This window comes from Prunus mume, linkage group LG3 (genome assembly GCF_029339155.1).
Source record: "Prunus mume cultivar Tortuosa linkage group LG3, ASM2933915v1, whole genome shotgun sequence".
Classification (NCBI taxonomy): Eukaryota; Viridiplantae; Streptophyta; class Magnoliopsida; order Rosales; family Rosaceae; genus Prunus; species Prunus mume.
In genome coordinates this window covers 8,706,938-8,728,046 of record NC_142700.1, presented here as the reverse complement: position 1 = coordinate 8,728,046, position 21,109 = coordinate 8,706,938, and the positions used below count along the sequence as shown (strand labels likewise).

Genomic DNA, 21,109 nt, shown 5'->3' with positions numbered 1-21,109 from the left:
ATTGATTGTGTCGTGGGTAGGGCTTGTGAGAGACATTTGAGAGAGAAGGGTCAAATCTCAAGAGTCCAAATAAAGGCAGTGCATGTGATGGGTGATGGGAAAGTTACGGTAGTTATGGAAGTTAATAAAGAGCCAAACCATGTCATGATAAAAGCAAACGCAAACCCTTCCCGCCAACTGAGTCCGGACATGCATTTTTTTTAATATTTAAGGATGCTTTTGATTTGTCCATCTTGTAAACCCGTAATTAATGCCTCAATCATCATTTATTTGTAATCAAGTTTGATATACATTGTTAGTCCGTGTTCTTATTGTGATTCACGATGTGATGAAACAACTCAGCAACTTAAAACGTTTTAGAATTATTAGATTTTTAACTTCTTTATTCAATTTACACGTTGCTGAATAAGGTTATGAAGTTGATAATTTGACAACACTAACATGTTTGATTGTCTCACAAGAAAAATGAATATTTCCTTTTATAAATTAACTTTCAAGTTACGTATTTAATTAACATAGTATATATTGCGTAAACCGCCACGTTGTAATTTATAAAATAAGTAAAAGTGAGTGAATTAATTAACCTCAAGGGGAGGTCTACATGATAAACTGGACCACACAGCAATTACCATTTGTTACCAAACAGTAGGCCCTCGGATTCCATCTGGCTTCTGTTGGGTGCATGAAATATATGCATAAAAAAGACTTAAAGAAAAGAAAAGAAATGAAAAACCAGTAAAGTAATTACAAAAACCATAAAGTTGGCAGTTAAGATTAGGTGATTTTTCAACGTCTAAAATGATGGGGGGAAGCAAGCCTTTTGAAAACCCTTCACATGTAATGAGGGACAGATGAGTGCAGCAAATGAAAAAGCCTTATCCAGAATGCATGCCTATGTTAATCAAGTTGATGGTGACCCCAAAATGCTCAAGTGGGCAGGTAGGTAGAGTCTTAGGCCGTATGAAGAGAGCAAAAGAAACTTATAAATATATTTTTTGCAGAGAAGAAAGATGGCATGAGACGAAAGGAGCCCAATAGGGTAAAAGCACGCAGCACCCTTAGAAGGAATCCAGATGTTGTTTTGTGTTTGGTTTGTTTATTTTAATCCCTGTTTTTCTATATTTATTATTTTATATTTTAGTTGAAGATTGAAGTGCAAGGAAAGTGGTGTGATGCTGTGTCTTCCAGCCCAGATTGGTGGCCTACTGCTGCTGCTTCATGCTCTTGTGGGGTTTTTGACCATTTCTACTTTTGATTGTTTCCAAGTTTGAGGCTAGCAACAACAAACACATATGCCTCAGAGGGCCCTACAATCTCTACATCTTTTTATGAAATATTTTAAATATTTGACAACTTTTTTTGTATCTTCCAAAAGACTTCTTCCACCATGTACTGGTGCATACTTTTACCTCTTTTCCCAGCACCTTCCTGTACCGTACTTGCATATGGATTGGAGGCTGAAACCAAATACCAGTATGTGGGATTGGTTTTGGGCCTTTATATTTTATTTTTCCCAAAAGGGAATTGGTTAGAGGTCTAATATTTTCTCTTAATTTTTTCTGTTTTGATGAATAACATCATGACATATGAAGCAATATGATGGTCTTGAATGTACAATATTGAAATCTTCCTACCTAACCCATGCATGCTACAAAAAAATCATACAAAAAGAAATATAAGAAAAAAGTTTTAAAAGAAAATACTTGCCCAAATCAAGAAATTTGTTTGAGCACATCCCACTTGTCATCAAAAGCCCAAATCATTTCAGAAATGGTCCAATCTAACCCTTTAGAAGGCCCTTGATGAAACAGAAACAGAAGCCATTCATGGAATAAAGTTGGAATAAAGTTGGAATAAAGTTGGGCTTTCCAGCCAATTTGAGGTATTGTGCGTCAGGGGATTGAAATTGAAACCAGAATGTGGAGGAAGACAGTAGCAAACAGATTTGTTCGAGTTCAGGGTTCTTCATTCTAGTAACTGTTCCAGAAAAAAAAAAAGCTCAATACTTTGTTTTACAAAATCTGTGAACGCATATTGAACGTAAGCTATAAACTGGGTTGTTCCCAGATAAAATGGAAACAGTACAAGAATTTCTCATTCTATGGAGGAACCCACAAGGAGGTTAAACAAGTTAAATTCTCTGAGTACCCCTATCTTTTACACTAGATAATTTATGGATTTCTATGTCAACAAGGTTAAACTTAGGTTATGTAACTATAGCTTCTGGTAGTGGAATACCGAGGCAGCTGATGGTTTGACGCTCCTCCCTATTCATACTGCAAGGTCAGCTTCGATAACACTGCTTCTCATATTCTGAAGCTCAGCTGTAATACCACTGCTTTCTAGCTAATGACTCTAAAGAGCGAGTGATGTCGGATAAAAAGTGTTTTACGTTGTACAACAATAATGCACAATACCTGCTAAACAGTGAGCTTCGTAGTGAGGCTGCTTTGTCTAGGAGCAAAGGTCACTGCATAAGAAAGATAAATAAAAGTGAGAAACGGAAGACACAATGTAGCCCAATGTTCATACAAGGGTGGCCTTCCTGACATGTATTGATTGTAAACCTACTAAGAACCAGGAGAAGTTGATGCTAACATTACATTCAAAGCTGAAGTATACTTAGTGCAAGTCCCCCCAAAAATGTGTTAGCACAAGAATGCATATGACATATGACACTGACCCAAACAGAATTGCGAGCCCACTGCAGCATCCATTAGAAAAGTCCTTGAAAGAATCTAATATTTGTTTCAAATCCCGAGGAGCCTCAGATGAAAGAGCATAAATTTGTAAACTTCTACTTGTAAACTAAGTATTTCTATCAAATTTTACAATAAATATCTTGAAGCAGCATTATATGATATAAAACGAGCAAAAGTAAAGCTATGTCATATTTTCAATTAAAAAATCTAAAAATAACTCTGTTTACCTTTCGCTTACAAAGTATATAACATGATCCTGAACAAGGCGAGGATGGAAATGAGTGTCCCCCATAAAAGGCAAACTTGAAGAACTTTCCTTCTCTTCCTTGGGCACAGCAAAGCGAAGTGGGAAAGAGTCGCCTCTAAAATTGATTCTCCATCCAGAAAGTACACCTAATTAATATCATTTGAGCAAAAAGAATTGCATGAATCTTATCATTTTTTATCTGCTGATCAGGCACAGTATAAATGGTGTTAGTTGAATAGACTCTATGTCAACATTAATTCACTCCTGAGTTGCACATACTTAAAGGGACCGAGCTGAATGAACATGACAGGCATACTAAAGCATCTCACACCTTATCAAGGGGCCAGCAGAACTAATCTTTAGTCTTCAACTGGCTTAGCCCTGCTAAGCCCACAAAGAAAGAAATCATGCCAAAAGTTCAGAATTGCATGATTGCAATTTTGAACTACAGCCTCCAGACTGAGTTTGGGCGAGCATGTACTCTCATTATATCTGAAGACCGTTGGGCTGAATAGCAGCACTTTGATGATCAACTCAGGAGCTAACCCTTAGTTGAAGTACAGAACTAAAACGATAAAAAAGACACCCCTTTCAGGCTCATACATTGGGTCAGGCTTAGCACAACTCATCCTGAATGGATTTTGATCTCAAATCTATGACTAACTTAGGAGAATGTGGAATTTGTGGTTAATATATAAGCATTTGACAACTGACTGGTTCTGAGGCCCTACAAAACCTTCCTCAAATAATCTCTCTGCAGGCCATACCGTATGCACGCATGGACATGCAATTTTTATATCCACAACATGCAGGGCACTGATCACATAGGCTTGACAAATCTTAAAACCTTATTAAGACAATGGTAGAAATTAAGATTAATAAATAGAAAACTTACCGGCAAACTGTTGAGAAGAGCTAGTGTTAGAGAGACTTGGAATGTGCATATCAAAATCCTTTCTAGTACATTTGGAAGATATGTACCCAATGGAAATGCCCAGCGAGGTTGATATGCAGTTAACTTAACTGATCGTGCCATGGAGACAACATCACCAACAAAGACAAAAGTCCCACCACAGTTAGACTCCATGGAATCAGAAATTCTTGGACCCACAAAAGATTTTCTTCTAACTCGCAAGCATTCCAGAGAATAGGGCCTTGAATAGGTGATCTCAACCCATATTAAGCCCGGAATTTGAACTGGACTTAAGCAGGACTCCTCCTGTAGACATTAACAAACTTGTATTTATTTGCAGTGAAACAAGTAAATTTCTAAAATTGCATTTCTTACAAACATCCAGATACCAACCTGTGAACATATGCAGTTGCTGCCATTGGTTATTGCCGCCCATCCTTCACCACATTTATTAAGCTTGACAACATTCTTTGCATTCAAGCAGTGGGTTTTCTCAATTCTGCTTGGATGATTATGATCTAATATGCTTGTATGATCACAGGGAAGAGGTGTAAATGCAGTAAGATCATCAGGACAAGAAGACTGGTTATCTCCTATAACAATCTGCTTACTTTCCTCCATCATAGAATTAGGCACACAGTACCCCTTTATTCTATTGATTCCAAAGCCTGGGACATCTAGGGAATGGTTTCTACCTCTAAGTGCCAATTCATTTATCAGAGCTGTCATCTCCATCCATTCCTGGACATTATGGATGGGCACACCATCAACTGACACAATTACATCGCCAGGAGACAAGTAACTGGACAAAGGTGACGTAGATGGTACACCCAGAACCTATTTCCAGACAAATATAACATATCAAAATAAAAACGGTGATCAAAATATTGTTCATTTGACCATACTGATACTGGCAAGTAAAATACAGAAAACAATGAGACAATTCAATGGTTGTGGTGAGTGAATTACCATGGGACTTTCACCATGTATGTAGAATGGAAACAAGATGAAGGGCAGGAGAAGTAATGCCAGCCCACAAACTGCACAGCACTGGAGGTGAATGAAATTCGAAGGCTAATTAGCATTAGCTTTTGCAAATACGTTAACCCCATCAATACATAAATAACGAAAACACACGTAAGCTTACCACTGCATTGTGCCAAATTCCAGCGCAATAAATCCGAAGGGCAGCAAAACAAGACAACGGTTGCAGAGACTCAGAATCGAAAGCTACCAGAGCACCAGGAAACAGAAACGCAACAAACACGGCAACATACTCCATTTGCACGCACTCACTGCTTTCAATCAAGCCTACGTTTCGCTTCACAATAATCAAAAACAAAAACGCAAGTAGCTAATGCATAAAGGGTAAGAAAGAAGCAAAAAGGAGAGACCTTGCAGCAGCGAGAGCATGACCCAGTTCATGAACAGAAACTGAAACCATTGTGGCAATGAAGATACAGGCAACGTCGGCGATTGAGGTGCTGAAGGAGGAGAAAAATCTAGAGAACAAGTTAATGAAGAAGCTTCCATGGAAGAGATTGAGAGCTCTGCCGAGTTCCCAGATGAGGATGAGAGAAATGGAGAAGAGCAGGGTTAGGCCAAAGCCGACCCCAATGGAGAACCATGCCCTGAGAATTTGGGAGTGGCCTCTCCCGAAATGGAAGAGGGGTTGGTTGAAAGCCCAGAACTTGAAATCGCAGTAGCAACAAGAGATGGTGGTTGAAAGACGAGGAGGAGATGATGGGTTTGAACGGGAGTGAATGGGTAGAAGACTGTGATGGGTCTGAGTTTGTGGGTGTTGTCCTCTTGCTCTTCCCATACTGAACCTTCTCACTCGCCTACCCTCCATTGTTGTTCGCTCGTTTACCTCTTCCAAAACCAAATTTTCCGTTCTGTTTTCTCTTATATCTATATATATAGCAAAATTTTTGGTTAAACGTGCAATTTTGTTACTTTTGTGATGAAACGCCTAATGTTCGCTCGAATTTTCCCTCAACCCTTATAAAAATTTAGGAAGTACAGTCCCCTTTTCATCAATATAATACATTAAAAGGAAAATTTATATGTAAGTACAAGTTAAAATATTACAAATTCACATAAAATGTCAAGTAAACTTGATACAAAACGTCCAATTAAATTCATTATTAATTGGTTCTTAAACAGAGAAAATATTAATATTTGCATTTTCAAATTGAAATGGAATGATTCTTAATTTTTTTTAAATTTTTTTATAAGAGACTTGAAACTTAGGTGGTATACAAATTTAGTAGAAATAGTAAATGCAATTGAAATGAGTTGTTTGATTAAAGGCTAGGTAGGGAGCCAAAGGAAACCGAGCAAAATGGTGTGGACTTGAAAACGAAAAATTCATGGATTTACCACTATGTAGATTTTTTTAAATTTAATTTACTCTCAATCTTGTTTTCATTATAATTTCTTATTTTCTTTTTCTTTCCATGTAAATTTCTATTTTAAAAAACACAAAATTCGGTAACATATTTCTAAAAAGAAATTATATTTTAAATAGAGTTAAACGGGAAAGAGAGGGTTGAAATTTGAAATATAGAAAGAACTAGGGTACCCAAGTTGGAACCATCCGGAATCCGAGGAGCAAATAGCAATAAAAAAGGCAGTAAAAGCAAAAACAGAAAAAAAAAAAAAAAAAAGGGAGGTAAAAGAAAGCGAAAAACGACATTGTGGTCTCTGGTCTTGTTGGAACTCCTGGAGTGACACGCCATCTCAAATTCTCAACTGTAGATCCATTCCATTCTCAGCTATTGTGCATTTCTGAGCTCTCACCGACGCACGGAGACTGAGCAGCAGAAGCCACACACACCTCAAACACACTCAAATCCGCAAGCCCATTTCATTTCAATGATTCTCTTGCAGTCCCATTCAAGATTTCTCCTTGACAACTTGCTCAATCGCCTCCAAAAGTTCGTTTCTTTTCCCATTCAACGATTAAATTCTTCTTCTTCCTTCTTCCACTCTCATGGTTCCTTACCATGTTGGTTTTTTGCTTATTGTGCAGCATCGAAAAAGCAGTGGAGGCGGACTACCACTGGGCCGAGTTCGATGACGTTCGGTACCATATTCAGGTGATTACCCAGAATTCAATTAAGGATTTTGAACCGTTGTAATGGGTTATTGAATGGCTGAAATTATGCAGGTGACGATGAAGAACCCACATATCTTGTTACTTTCTGTATCGTTGCCCACTCCACCTCAAGAAACCGTGTTCTTGGGTGGGCTTCCGTCTGGAGCTATAGAGGCTATAAAGGCTGCATATGGTGCGGTTGTTCAAATTCTTGACCCCCCAAGAGATGGGTTTAATCTCACATTGAAGCTCAATCTCTCTAAACTCCCTCCAGATGAAGGTTCAACGAGTTCCTTTTCTAAGGTCATTATAAGCTTGCCATTGCCATGGATATGTGCTCAGAACGTTTAGGATCTTGTTAAAGCCAGTCAATGCTATGAAAATTTGCTAGCTTGTTAAGTATATGGGCCTACTAGGGACAATGATAAGATTCTTTGTGTGATGTTATATTGAGATTTTCTTGTATTGTTTGGGAGTTTTCTTGTGTTAGTATACTTTTAGCTTGATATACAATATTGGGTTGTCTCCGGACAACTTTATCTTCTTGGATTGCTTGATTCAACACTATAAAGCCTGCCGAGTTCAGATTATCCTCTTGTGGGCATCCCTTTTTTTGACTACGTTCCAATTTATGTATTTACTTTTTGGCTGATTTTCCAATTTTTCCTTTTGTGACTTTGTTATTTAAATGCTATTCTTGTGTAGAGTACAAACATGCTCTTTTGGTAAAGATTGCATCTGTAAGAGAAGTGGTGCTAGGCGCTCCATTGAGAGGAATTCTGAAGAAGCTTACTTCAAGGACTGTTGCTTCCAATACTGATGGGCTTGTTGCTCTTGTGCATCGGCCAAACGAGTCCTTTTTCCTTATTCCTCAGGTAAAATTACAGATTAAGGTCATCAAGTTATCACATTGCTCTTTATATTTTGTATTCTCTAGTTTAGCTAATTAGAAGGAAAGCAGTTGAAAGTTTGTTGGTGAAATTTTCAAAAATTTTTGCAGGCAGAGAAAGTGACGATAATATTCCCTATGAGATTCAAGGACTCTATTGATATTGTTCTTGCAACTTCCTTCCTGCAGGTATAATAAGTATATGATCTTAAATTGCAAAGATGAATTTCTTATTGGGGAAGAGATTGTAATGGGCTATTATATATATGTTGATGAGGCTATAAGTGCTTTTAGACCTTACATAATGCTAGCTTCTTGAATCCTGCTACTCTCCAAGTTATGCTGACTTGGATCCATTTACTTTTGTTTGGTGATTTCTTATTGTTAATTGCGAAGGTTTTTATTACCATTTAGGAATTTGTGGAAGCAAGACGCATGGCTGGACTTAATACTGCCCCCCATTGTTTGTGGTCTCCTACCCCTCCTTTAGAACTAAAGGAAGCTCCTGCTGAAGCATTATCTGCCAATGCAGGATTTGTCACTTTTGGTAATGTCAGAGAAATAAGAAGTTTATCTATATTTTTTCACTGTAACAATTTGTACTGTAATGATGCAGTTATTTTCCCTCGTCACGTGGAAGGCAAGAAACTGGATCGAACAGTTTGCAGTTTATCAACTTTTCATGCTTATGTTAGTTATCATGTTAAGGTGTGATCTTTTAACCTGAGCTTATTATTCCATCTTTTGTCCTCAACTTCTTTATTTTCTAACACAAAAATTGATAAAATATAGAACCTGCTTCTAATATTTATAATACAACATGCTACAGAATGTTATTAAAGTATAATATTACTACAGTGCAAGTGGGTTAAGGTCGAGTTAGTAATTAGAATTTACATTTACTAATTTATTTTGCTGAATATTATTCTCTTTTCTTTTCAGAAAGAAATTGTATGTCATATTACTTTGTATTGATGAATGGACATGGTATGATATAGGCATTGCAGAAAGTTACATCTTATGTGTGGGGAGTCAAATATTTTTTTTTCCTTTGTTTAATTTACTCTTAATTACAGAAACTTGTTGAATTTTTCCGAGCTTCATGTACAAGTAATGCTGGACCTATCTTTTCCATGCTTCTAGTAGTCCCGCACAATTTTGTTTTGTTTTGTCTGTGTGTACCTTACTGACTGTAATCACAGCATGGCAGCATGTCATGTCTTTAATGATTTACTATATTTCCATTTCTTCATTTGATATGTTTGATCTCAGTATCTTTTGTGCATATTCTTCCACAGTGTTCTGAGGGTTTCATGCATACAAGGATGCGGCGTCGCGTGGAATCTTTGATTGAGGTAGCATTTCCCTTTTCCTTTTTTTTTTCCTCTCCCTTAAAGCTACTTAATCTCATTTTCTGTAGCTGCTTGATAATATCTTCAGAGGTTCTATATGAACACACCCCCCCGTCCCCCCTTCTCTCTTTATTTGCTTGAAAAAGGAACTAAAACAAAACGTGAATATATTTTTCCATCTCCCCTCCTGTCCTCACTCCCTCTCCCAGTATGATGCGTTGATGGATAATTTTGTTATCTTGATCTAATACAGTCATAATTAGTGAGTAGGTAAACTTTGTCTGAGTGGTCGGCATTTTCTATCAAAAGCAAAGATATTGAATGTAATTTTTCTTTTAATTAGGTTTGATCCCCAGTTTGCAATGAATCCCGTCTGAAATGAATAGCATCTATGGGAGGTCATTCCTCTGAATTATGCGAATGAATAGAGAAGAATGTTCAACCACCCACCTTTAGAAATTTGGGTGTCAGGACATAAGTAAGGAAGTTTCCATAGTGTTGATATAGTGGGCAGACAAACTGTTGTATGTGATATATGAGTGAACTCTTTGGAGACAAACCTCAAAATGTGAGGACGCTGTCTGTTGGTCCTTTTTCTTTATGGCTTGAGTCTGAGCTTAGTTTGCATTTATTTTGGTATATGAGAGTGCAGCTAGATTAGTTTCACCCTGGTTACTGTTGAAGTGCAATGCATAATTATACTTTTTTGCTTCATTGATTATAATTTTGTTGGATTTAATTGTATAACATTTTGAAAAATGAAGAAAAACAGAAAAGGATAAAGGACGTATTACAAAAAGAAGAAAATTAAACGAGGACTATTGTTAGTCCCCAAATGCATGATTAACTTGAGATTTTAAAAAGTTTTCATGAACCATGACATGAAACTGTGAGTTGACAAGATGCAGCATGCTTATCCTGGTCTCTTTATATTTACCTGGGTTGTACTGTGAACAATAGCTTTGAGATGAATATCTTTATATTTTAACTTGTTTGTTTTCTCAGGCTCTTGATCGTGCTAAGCCTGGTATGGAGAATGCAAAGAATGCTTCTCAAAGTAGATCATTCAAACGGCTGGTTTGTCATCAATCTTGCTGCTTTTTATCAATCTTAAGTGATAAAATTGGTCTGGTCTTTGCTGAAAGACTTATTTTTCTAATGTATTTGGATTGTAGAGCCTAAAGGAAGCCAGGACTAATTCAAACTAATAAAGGTGTGGTGTGGTAGCCAGATAGTAAACAGGACGTGCTCCTACTGGACCCCAAGAAAGACAGTCGTCTAAAGAATTGCTTTGCCTGGGGGATTTGTCTGCTGCAAGTGCAAATGGTTGTATTTGAGTTTAATTATCTAATTAGGTACAAGAGTTTTTGTGACTTTATATTTGATTTATTTGTGTAGAGCTCAAGACTTCAAGAATTTTGTTTCAAATCAAATTCGAATTGGAGTTGAAATGAATCCGGATGAAAAAGCTAGACTAATTTGAATATCATAAGTGGAGGCTTAACAGAGAGGTATGAGTGATATCTTCAATAACAAAAACAATTGAGTTTTGATATCTTCAATGACAAAACACGCGTGTATAGAAAGCATCACTTTCTTTAATTTCTCTTTAAATTATTGTGCACTACTAAACATCACGAAATTTCCTTTGACGCAATTGCCGGTGTCATCTTATCCTTGATGTTGTCAAATGATTGAAAATAGGCATACCTCCATGATTTCTTTACCATTAATGTGCCACAAACGCCCCAAAAGTCCATGACAAAGCCAAGTACCATATTGACATCGAACCACAACTTATTATTTCCATCTTCATCATTGGGTTTTGCATATGTAGCAGTAAAAGTGTCATCTCCGGGGCGGCATTATGTTGGAAGAGGAACTCCACACACAGATGGATTCTCCATATAAATGGATGAATCAATGAGGGTTTGGAGTTGATTGCCCAAAGGAATTCTCCCCACCAAGTTTGTTATAAGACAAATTCAAGTGGGACAAAGATTTCACAATTGGTGGGGATATATGTGTCTCCTAGTCGAAGCAGAGAAAACCCATATATGTTTGAAGGTATCTTTCCCATAAATGTCGTCACCAAGATTAATCATTCACAATGAGGAGCAAGGAGAAAGGAATTTTACCACCAAATCGTTTTTGTTCATCTTTGAATTCATATTTGTGTTGACACAATCCATTAAAAAAAACAGAACTCAATGGTACATTTAGTTTTTATTTTTAATTTTCACACAACACAGTCAAGGGGACGAGACGAGTTCTCCACCTCAGAATGCATCTCCATACAAAGATTAAAACTAGAGAAAACAATACCAAACACCTATACTTGTCAGATTGCTGTTTTACTCAAAGCCAAATGATATATATTTCAAATAATAACAAAGATGAAGAACAAAGTTCCAATATATATTTAGGGAGAATGTTAGTACTCTAAAATAGTTGTCTTGTAATCCTCATTTCTCTTTGAAAAACATAAGTCAGAGTCATGATAAGTTTATTTTAGCATATCCAAGTACATTTACACGTCACATGATTGTGTGATAAATAGTTAATAGTCTCCTTGTCAACGCGGGATCATATTTCTCTTAGCATTCCTCCTAGTATGCATATTAGTGTTGGCTTTTATTCATACCGTTAATATAATTGATATATGGAAACACTAATTTCATGGCATGCAAATATCACAAAGCAAAAAAGAAAAAAAAAAAAAAAGAAGAAGGAAACACGTCATATACTATATTACACATGACAAAACTTCCTTTGCAAATGAGCCACTTTCAATGCTATTGCTAGTGTTACCTTATCTTCGATGTCATCAACGAATCGAAAATATTCATACCTCCATGATTTCTTCACGACTAATGTGCCGCAAACACCTCAAAAACCTACGACAAAGCCAAGCACTACGCTCACATAGAACCACAACTTATCATTTCCATCTTCATTACTGTGTTTTGCCCACACAATGATGGATTGTCTATATGAATGGATGAATCAGTGAGTGTTTGAAGTTGGTTACCCAAAGGAATTATCCCCACCAAGTTGTTATAAGACAAATTCAAATGGGACAAAAATGTTAAGGATGCAAACTTTGAGGAATATGTCCCGAAAGATGGTTGTGTGAAAGATCAAGAGATTTGAGTCCAAAATTTCAACCTTAGAAGGATCTTATGTGTCAATTGATTCCTCGACAAGTTCAAGGTACCCAAATGAATGAGGCTACCTATCTCTTGAGGGATTTCACCTTCCAAAATATTTGAAGAAAGATCAATGCTCTTTATGAGCATTAGAGTGGTGTTAGACACAAGTTCTTCTCCTTTTAATGTCAGCATGGTTTGCATGATAGTAGTTGAGGTCTCAATTTATTGATGCAGATGTCTAGAATGTGAAGGTAGCCGAGATTGCACAATAAGAGTAAAATAATTGTTTCAATTGTAGCATGTACAACATTACCATATTCCTATCCATGGAGGTAACCTCCTGGATAATTTGTTGCTGTGGATACTCAACAAAATAGCGCAAAGAATCGCCGTCAAAATTGTTGCTCTTCAGCTTTAATATTTGAAGATAACTTAATACCCCATTGAAGTGGGTAATTACCACAGAGATTGCTGTAGGCAGCATCTACAATGGCTCCCCGAACTCCATGCGTGTGGGAGTTCCCAGAGAAATGATTACTCCTTAGCGAAAGGGCTGTTAGGTTTTGCATGTTGCAAATAGAATGTGGAAGAGTACCATTCAAATCATTCTTCGAAAGAAACAATTCTACCAATTTGGGCATCAGCTTGTCAAAATTCGAGGGAATTGGTTCGGAAAATAAATTGCTTGAGAGATCAAAGTAAGTGGCTTAGTGGACCAAAGTGGGAGTGGGCCCTCAAATTAATTATGCCAAACTTATTTGAAATAGGTTAGAAAATCTCAACTGGATCGATGGAAGCACTTGGAATTGGTTGTGAGATAAATCCAGGTGTGTGAGTAAGGAAGATATCTTCAAAAGCCATTCCTCTGCTATAGAACATTCCAGTGCTACTAAGGGTGACATAAGACAATTCAGTCTGAGATTGAAGCCATACACCAAAACCAGAACCTACTTTGTAGTTGGAAATCTCAATTTTGTGGAGCTTGAAAGGAGGAACCAATCATAAGCCACATTGAAAACGAGGGACATGAGCTTCTTTATTCCATTGTTCCTTATTGAAAGATGTTTCAATCTGGTGAGACTTGTGAAATGGGCTTCCATTAGAAATCCTTCCCAAGGATTGGAAGATAAATGTAGTTCAACTAGCACGGAGACTTTCTGGAATGGACCCGTTCATATGATTATTAGATAGGTGCAAATACTGCAAACTTTTTAACATTCCTAAGGAGGCCGGCAATTGGCCTTCCAGGCCACAACCAGACAAATCTAGGTAATCCAGAGATTTGAGGCTTGCAAATTCACCTGGAAAAGGACTAGTGAAAGAATTCCAGCTTAGATCAAGTTTTCTAAGGCTAGTAAGATTGAAAAGCCAGCTGGGAAATGAAGAAGTATTGAGGGAATTATATTATACATCAAGGACCAAAAGTGAGGTGAAGTTAACCCTATGCAATGATAGTGGAAGGCTTTCAATCAAGCTATGAGATAAGTGTAACTCCAGTAAGGAATGTTAACAACATGCAATCAATTTGTAAATCTTGCGTTGCTAAGATCCACTCCATTGAGATTGAGGTATTTTAGGGAAGAGAGAAGAGAAAGCCAATTCAAATTTTTGGAATGTATTTCGAATGAGGAGTAAAGAGAATAAGATACGTCAAGATAGTTCAAGTTTGACAAATTACCAAGAGAAGGGGGAATCTCTCCTGCAAACAATGCAAAGGAGATATTGAGATACCTCAGAGTTTTAAGCTCCCCAAAGAACTTAGGAATGTGAATCCTTTCAAAATTATTCCAACTTAAGTCCAAGTAATACAAATGTTTCAAGCTAAGCAAAGAAGAGTTTATCTTAACCCCCAAACAAGACTGTTCATACTTCATGTCATCCCACTCTTCATCAGCTGTGGAATGTGGATATGTATTCTAGAGATCGATCTTGGCAACATGACCGGTGCGGTTGTTGCATGAAATCCCTTCCCACTGGCAACAATCATGACTTCAAGATGGATCAGTAAGATCTTCTTTAAAGCCCATAAGTGCTTTCCTCTCATCCTCAATGCATATTGGTTTCACTTTCACACCGGTGCTTGCAAGTCCAATATCCCCCAAAAAGCAAAACAAAATGAGCAAAAGGTCAGAAATATTGATCAGGTGATGGATTTTCATTTTTCGAATCAAGTTTTCTCAATTTGATGCAGATGAGCAGACTAAGACAACTCTTACATTTATACAAAGCTGCCAGCTTGCGGAAAAATCATACCCAGAATAAACGGTCGAGTCCAGGTCCTCAACCCATTTTTCAAGTTTGCAATTCTCGACTCCTCATCGCTATCATTCTCATTAATGCTTATGTCTAAAGCATTACTCTGTTTTTTTAGCATTACTCTGTTTTTATTTGCTACTTTCACACCACAAATGGTTTTTTGTTTCCAAGCAAGTGCAATAAGGTAGGTGGAGTTAAATGCATTTGCTTGACTAAACTGTAATTCAAGTTATGAGAAAGTGCTTATTATCCAGGGTCATCCTCTGTGCTGTTTTTCATTGAGATATTTAGTTATATACCCATTCTTAGCACTAGTGACATAGATAAACCCTACTCTATTTAATTTCTATAAACAATCCAAAAAATGACAGCTAGCCCTATTGAAATTAATTTTGATTATTAAATTACTTTGATACACTATTGTGTGTTTTCTTTTTTTAAAAGAAATCAATGGCAGTTTTGTAATTTATAGGAAGTTCGAAGCCTCTTTGTTATGTTATAAATGGACTTTGGGTGAATTTCTAAAGTTCATTTAATGTATGATATTTTTATAATTTGGACCCCTAAATTGGGTATAATAGTGAATCTCCCTTTTTCATTTCCAAATGTATAAAATCCATATATTTTAGTTTTACTTGGTTTTTCTCAGGTCTTGATTGTTCTAAGCCCGGTATGGAGAATGCGAAGGATGCTGGTCAAAGTAGATCATTCAAACGGCTGGTTTGTCATCAATTTCGCTGCTTTTTACAAATCATAGTGATGAAATTAGTCTGGTCTTTGCTGAATGACTTATATTTGTCTAATGCATTTGGATTGTAGAGCCCAAAGGAAGCCAGGACTAATTCAAATGGTAGCCAGATAGGAAACAGGACGTGCTCCTACTGGACTCCAAGAAAGACTGTCGTCAAAACAATTGCTTTGCCTGGGGGATTTGTCTGCTGCAAGTGCAAGTGGTTGTATTTGATTTTAGGTATCTGATTAGGTACAAGAGATTTTGCAAAGACAACTATTATTGTGTCAAAACAAGAGTCCAAATTGGAATTTAATTACAAAGAACGTGAGAGACCTAGCTTAGCCGATAATGCAGTTTCTTGACTAGACTGTACGTAGTCTACTTTTTGGCTGCTCAAATTGTAATTCCATTTCGGAGAAAGTGGTTAGTTGAGCATATGCTAGCCATGCTTCTATTCTATGTATTTAATTATATGGTTACTGTTTAAGTGTTATGAATAATTATTCCTTTTGGTTCATTGGTTATAATTTTGTTGGATTTCAATTCATTGTACAAAAAGAATGATTATTAGTTCCCCAAATGCATGATTGTCTTAAGGTTATAAAATGCTTTCATGAAACATGACATGGAACAGTGAACCTGTGTACATGAAAAGTTTTCAACTTCATGTCTGTACATCTACATTCATTCAATGCAAGGCATAGAGAATTAATCCAGGAGTTCTCTAAGCCTCCAGGAGTTCTCTATGTTTTGCCTTGCGTTGTCCTATTTAGAATTTGGCTGGGAGTTCTCAAAGCCTCGACCCATCATGAGGGTTGAAGTGTTGCCCTTCCATTCCTCTAAAAAGAAAAAAATTTGAAAAAAAAAGATTAATTAAATGTTTTAGCAATTGCTGCAATAAGTGGAAAATCTTATTAAGTTGTCCTACCTACAATTCAAAGATTAAACCACAATTATTCAATCATAACCAAGCTCGAAAAAATCCTAATTAGACTCTAAATATAAGGCAGCCACTTGTTCAATATTGAGAAAGGGAAGAAAATAAGCTAATCTTTAACATGTTATTGTTTTTGTGATAATGATTTTGGTGTTCTTTCTTGTATGAATAATGAATCATTTGATTAATTAATAGTTTTTGACATGTACTAGATGCATTTAAAGGGTAAGACTTTTTATGTGCTCCTTAACTAGGTGTTATTTTTTAGTTAACAATGAAATTTACTTGTATCGTCTGATTTTCTATATATTCTTAGTAGGTTTGCACTAGGCTTATAAAATAGGTTGGGAACCAGGCCCTAAGAGGGGTGAGCCCCTGGTTCAGGGTATAGCCCTCATTCTAGCCAAAATAGCTAAACATCATAGTATAGCAACTTTGCTGGAGATAGTCTTATGTCTAGTTTTTCTTGAATAACTCTTTTTTTCGGGGTTGAAAAAACCTTTTAGGAGAAGAATATTAAGAATGTTTAGTAGAAGAATGTTAAGGAGACAATTGCAGCCTTCTTATCACCGTCTAGTCTTTTTTAGTACAAGCGATAGTCTAAATGATAGGAGAGGGAAATTTCTCTCACACAAGCACACAACTAAGATGTCATGGCGGTTAGTCTGCAAGGCAAAGCCATTTTTCAATGCGCTAGATCCCGCTGGCTTTTACTATTGATTAAAAAAAATATTCCCTTTTACTAGTATATAATAATCGATAAATAAAATCACTAATGTCTAGTAGGAGCAATTAAGAAAAGATGGATGTCCACCTATACATTTATTTAATTTTTTTTTGAATCAAAACTTATTTAATATTGTGCCATATAACCAAAAAAGGAAAAAAAACAGGCATCATATACCATTACAATATACACATCATGAAATTTCCTTTGCAAATGAGCCACCTTTACTATGCCAAAATTTACATTAGACAACACTACATAGACAACGGTAAAGTAAAGTTTTGATTTCTTCTTGATTAAAGAGCCACAATTGCTACTGTTACCTTATTTTTGATGTCATCAAATAATCGAAAATAAGCATACCTCCATGATTTCTTCACAATTAATGTGCCGCAAACACTCCAAAAGCCTACGACAAAGCCAAGTACCATGCTCACATAGAACCACAACTCATCATTTCCATCATCATTGACGTGTTTTGCATCTGTAGTAGTAAAAGTTTCATCTCCAGGGCACTTAGTTGAAAGAGGAAACCCACAGAGTGACGGATTGCCGACATAAATGGATGAATCTGTGAGCGTTTGAAGTTGGTTGCCCCAAGGAATTCGTCCCACCAAGTTGTTATAAGACAAATTCAAGTGGGATAAAAATGTTAAAGATGAAAGGGTTTGAGGAATCTGTCCTGAAAGATGGTTGTGTGAGAAATCAAGAGTTTCAAGCCAATACATATTTCCAATCTTGGTGGGGATCTTACCAGTGAATTGATTCATCGACAAGTTCAGAGTACCCAATAGAATGAGGCTACTTATCTCTTGAGGAATTTCACCTTGTAAATTATTTGATGAAAGATCAATGCTCTTTACCAGCAGTAGAGTCGTGTTATATACAAGTTGTTGTCCTTTTAATGTCAACGTGGCTTGTTGAGTATAGAAACGAGGGGGAGTAACGGAAACATTAAGCAGAAGAGAAGTCAAATTATTCAAGCAATTGGGAATAGTTCCTGAAAAGTTGTTGTGGCTAAGGTCGAGGATGCGAAGGTAGCCAAGATTGCATAATTGTCGAGGAATATGTCCACTGAAAAAGTTGTTTCGCAATTGTAGCATGTACAACATGGATCCATTTGATCCTCCTATCCAAGAAGGTATGTTCCCAGATAACTTGTTGCCTCCAAGATCGATACTCTTCAAAATAGGGCAATTTTGAAGTGAATTGGGAATCTTACCGCCAAAATTGTTGTTGTTCAACATTAATACTTGAAGATTACTTAACTCCCCCAATGAACTGGGCATATTACCAGAAAGATTGTTGTAGGCAACATCTACAATGCTTATGACGCTCTTCGGATTGCATGCATTTAGGAATTCTCCAGAAAAATGATTGCTCCTGACAGAAAGAACTGCAAAGTAATGCATGTCGCAAATACAAGGTGGAATAGTACCATTTAAATGATTCTCTGAAAGATATAGTTCTTGCAATTGGGGCATCAGCTTGTCAAAATTTGAAGGGATTGGCCCTGAAAATAAATTGTTTTCGAGATCAAGGATGGTGGCATTAGTGGACCAAAGAGGGAGTGGTCCCTCAAATTTATTATGATCCAAACTTATAGAATGTAAATACGGAAATCTCAATTCAATTGATGGAAGCCTTCCTCGGAATTGGTTGTAAGATAAATTCAGGTATGTGAGTTGGGAAGATAGCTTCAACAACCATTCCTCTGGTATAGAATCTGATATTCCAGTGCTACTCAGGGTGATAATTTGTAGTTCAGTCTGAGATTGAAGCCATACCCCAAAAGCAGGTCCAACTTTGCAATGTCTAATGTCAATCGAATGGAGCTTAAAAGGAGGAACCCAATCATAAGTGATGTTGAAAATGAGGGAATTGGGATCATAGTTGAATATGGAAATAGCTTTTAATCTTGTGAGATTTATGAAATGGGCTTCCGTTAGAACGCCTTCCCATGAATTCTCACCTAGATCTAGTACTTCTAGCTCAGAGAGTTTTCCTAGACCTTCTGGAATAGACCCGTTCATATGATTATCAGAGAGGTCCAGGTATTTCAAGGACAATAAGCTTCCAATAGATTCTGGAATTGATCCCCACAACTTGTTGCTGCTAAGGTAAAGAAATTGCAAATTTGTTAACATTCCTAACCCGGCCGCCAATTCGCTTTCCAGTCCACAACCAGACAAATCTAACTCCAATATTGTATTATTTGGACAATTTGACAAAGCCCTCCAAAACTCTTCCATTCCCTCACCATGAAAATCGTTGCCCCCAAGACGTAACACCTTTAGCTTGCACAAGTTTCCACTGACTCTGGCAATTTGACCTTTGACGCCTGAATTAGATAAATCTAGGTATTCTAGAAATTTGAGGCTTGCAAGTTCTCCTGGAAGAGGACTATTGAAGGAATTCCATTGTAGATCAAGTTTTCTAAGGCTAGTAAGGTTGAAAAGCCAGCTGGGAAATGAAGAAGTGTTGAAATCATTTTGTGACATATCAAGGACCAAAAGTGAGGTAAAGTTAATCCTCCCTAGTGAGAGTGGAAGACTTTCTAGTCCGCAACCAGATAAGTGTAACTCCAGTAAAGAAGGAAGCATGTTAACATCATGCATCCAATTTGTAACTCCTGTAGTGCTGCTCAGATTCACTCTATTGAGATTGAGGTATTTTAGGGAAGAGAGATGAGAGAGCCAATTCAAGTTTTTAGAAACATAATAAGAGGAAGAGAGGTCAAGATAGTTCAAGTTTGACAAGTTACCAAGAGAAGGGGGAATCTCTCCCCCAAACCATGCAAATGAGATATTGAGATACCTAAGACTTTTAAGTTCCCCAAAGAACTTAGGAATGGGGATCCCTTGAAAATTATTCAAACTTAAATCCAGGTAATGTAAGTGTTTCAAGCTAAGCAAAGAAGGATTTATCTTACCCCCCAAAGAAGAGCCCCACTCCTCATCCGGTTGTTGGGGATATGGATATGGACTGCGGAGATCCATCTTGGCGACATGACCGGTGCGGTTGTTGCATGAAATCCCTTCCCACTGGCAGCAGTCATGACCTACCCAAGAAGAAAGCCTACCAGACGGATCCTTCAGATCTTGTTTAAAGCTCACAAGTGCTTGCCTTTCTTCCTCAATGCATATTGACTTCACATTAGTGCTTGCAAGTCCGATATTACCAAATAAGCAGAACAAAAGGAGGAAATAGTGAGAAATATTGAGGCGATAGATATCCATCATGGAATAAAGTTTTCTCAAGTTTGATGAACACACAGTAAGTGAATTCATACATTTATTTATAGAAGGCTAGGAGTGTGTAAAGATTTCAGGTCCAGATCGTCAGCCAGATGGAGTGAAATGCATTTTCCATCTCATGTTTCACGCGTTGACGTTTGGTGTGGATTCTGTATTCCTTTTTGGCGGGCAGCAAGGCTTTGATGGGTGATGCCGTGGAGACTTTGAATTTGAAGGGTCTCCAGGGTCTATTAGCAAACACATTAATTTTTTATGGTTTAATTTTGTGCCACTTGGCACTGGATTCATTTCTGGCTTTTTTTTAATCTTGACAAATTTAAATTTTTATTAAAATAGTACTTTAATTGATAGCATCCATGTTCAATGCACTACTTGGAAAATTGAAACTTCTCTATTTCCTATCTACCTCTCGAATGTTCCCCTTTACCTTTCTTTTATCTCTTTTGTATCTTTTTATCTTAAAAGGCCATTATCTTATCTCTTTAAAGCATCTTCAAGGGAGATGTCAAATATCAAACATTAAATTTAAATTTGATGACTGATGTGGCAATTTGACATCCTGCATAATTTTACACCCCACAGGGTCAAATTAAAATACTATTTTATTAATTAGTGTTGATTAATTTAATACTTTCTTAAATGAATGTATTTTTATATTTTAATATTAAGAGTAATTCATTAATCAAGTTAAAATACTTATAAATTAATTATAAAATGTAACATAAATATAATTAAACAAAAAAATCATCCATCTCCACGTTGGTTGATGAAAACAACATAAAAAAGATCAACATAAATTTTCAACGGTAAAAAATTCAATCATATTGTAGTGTCAAGTGACGAT

General features: G+C 36.7%; 3 protein-coding genes and 2 pseudogenes across 5 annotated transcripts; 1 reads left to right on the top strand and 4 right to left on the bottom strand.

The window, feature by feature from the left end:
- Positions 1–1,944: 1,944 nt before the first annotated feature.
- LOC103325623 (Peptidase M50 family protein) lies at positions 1,945–5,755 on the bottom strand. Of its 3 annotated transcripts, XR_016125548.1 has the most exons (8): positions 5,257–5,755; positions 5,010–5,157; positions 4,832–4,912; positions 4,256–4,699; positions 3,845–4,168; positions 2,930–3,095; positions 2,418–2,470; positions 1,945–1,977 (listed from the first exon to the last, which is right to left on the bottom strand). XR_016125548.1 is itself a non-coding variant. In XM_089049181.1 (7 exons), the coding sequence occupies exons 1-6, from the start codon at positions 5,712–5,714 to the stop codon at positions 2,937–2,939; spliced, it is 1,614 nt and encodes a 537-aa protein (XP_088905307.1). In that variant the 5' UTR covers positions 5,715–5,755; the 3' UTR covers positions 1,987–2,470; positions 2,930–2,936. The 3 variants fall into 3 exon arrangements, 2 of the variants coding, with proteins under 2 accessions (XP_088905307.1, XP_016648430.2); XM_089049181.1 differs by lacking the exon at positions 1,945–1,977 and having other exon boundaries at positions 1,987–2,470; XM_016792944.2 differs by lacking the exon at positions 1,945–1,977 and having other exon boundaries at positions 1,987–2,470; positions 5,010–5,173; positions 5,257–5,547.
- Positions 5,756–6,529: 774 nt separating this feature from the next.
- On the top strand, positions 6,530–10,658 carry DIS2 (Arp2/3 complex, 34 kD subunit p34-Arc). Its single transcript, XM_008227737.3, has 10 exons — positions 6,530–6,801; positions 6,897–6,963; positions 7,035–7,242; positions 7,668–7,837; positions 7,963–8,040; positions 8,266–8,398; positions 8,468–8,559; positions 9,150–9,206; positions 10,209–10,280; positions 10,379–10,658. The coding sequence occupies exons 1-10, from the start codon at positions 6,740–6,742 to the stop codon at positions 10,409–10,411; spliced, it is 972 nt and encodes a 323-aa protein (XP_008225959.2). The 5' UTR covers positions 6,530–6,739; the 3' UTR covers positions 10,412–10,658.
- A 179-nt stretch (positions 10,659–10,837) lies between these two features.
- Positions 10,838–12,556, bottom strand: LOC103325622 (uncharacterized; annotated as a pseudogene).
- Positions 12,557–12,747: 191 nt separating this feature from the next.
- Positions 12,748–14,229, bottom strand: LOC148918644 (receptor-like protein 54; annotated as a pseudogene).
- A 1,895-nt stretch (positions 14,230–16,124) lies between these two features.
- Positions 16,125–20,299, bottom strand: LOC103325621 (receptor-like protein EIX2). Its single transcript, XM_089048633.1, has 2 exons — positions 17,372–20,299; positions 16,125–16,183 (listed from the first exon to the last, which is right to left on the bottom strand). The coding sequence occupies exons 1-2, from the start codon at positions 20,296–20,298 to the stop codon at positions 16,135–16,137; spliced, it is 2,976 nt and encodes a 991-aa protein (XP_088904759.1). The 5' UTR covers position 20,299; the 3' UTR covers positions 16,125–16,134.
- Positions 20,300–21,109: the final 810 nt, after the last annotated feature.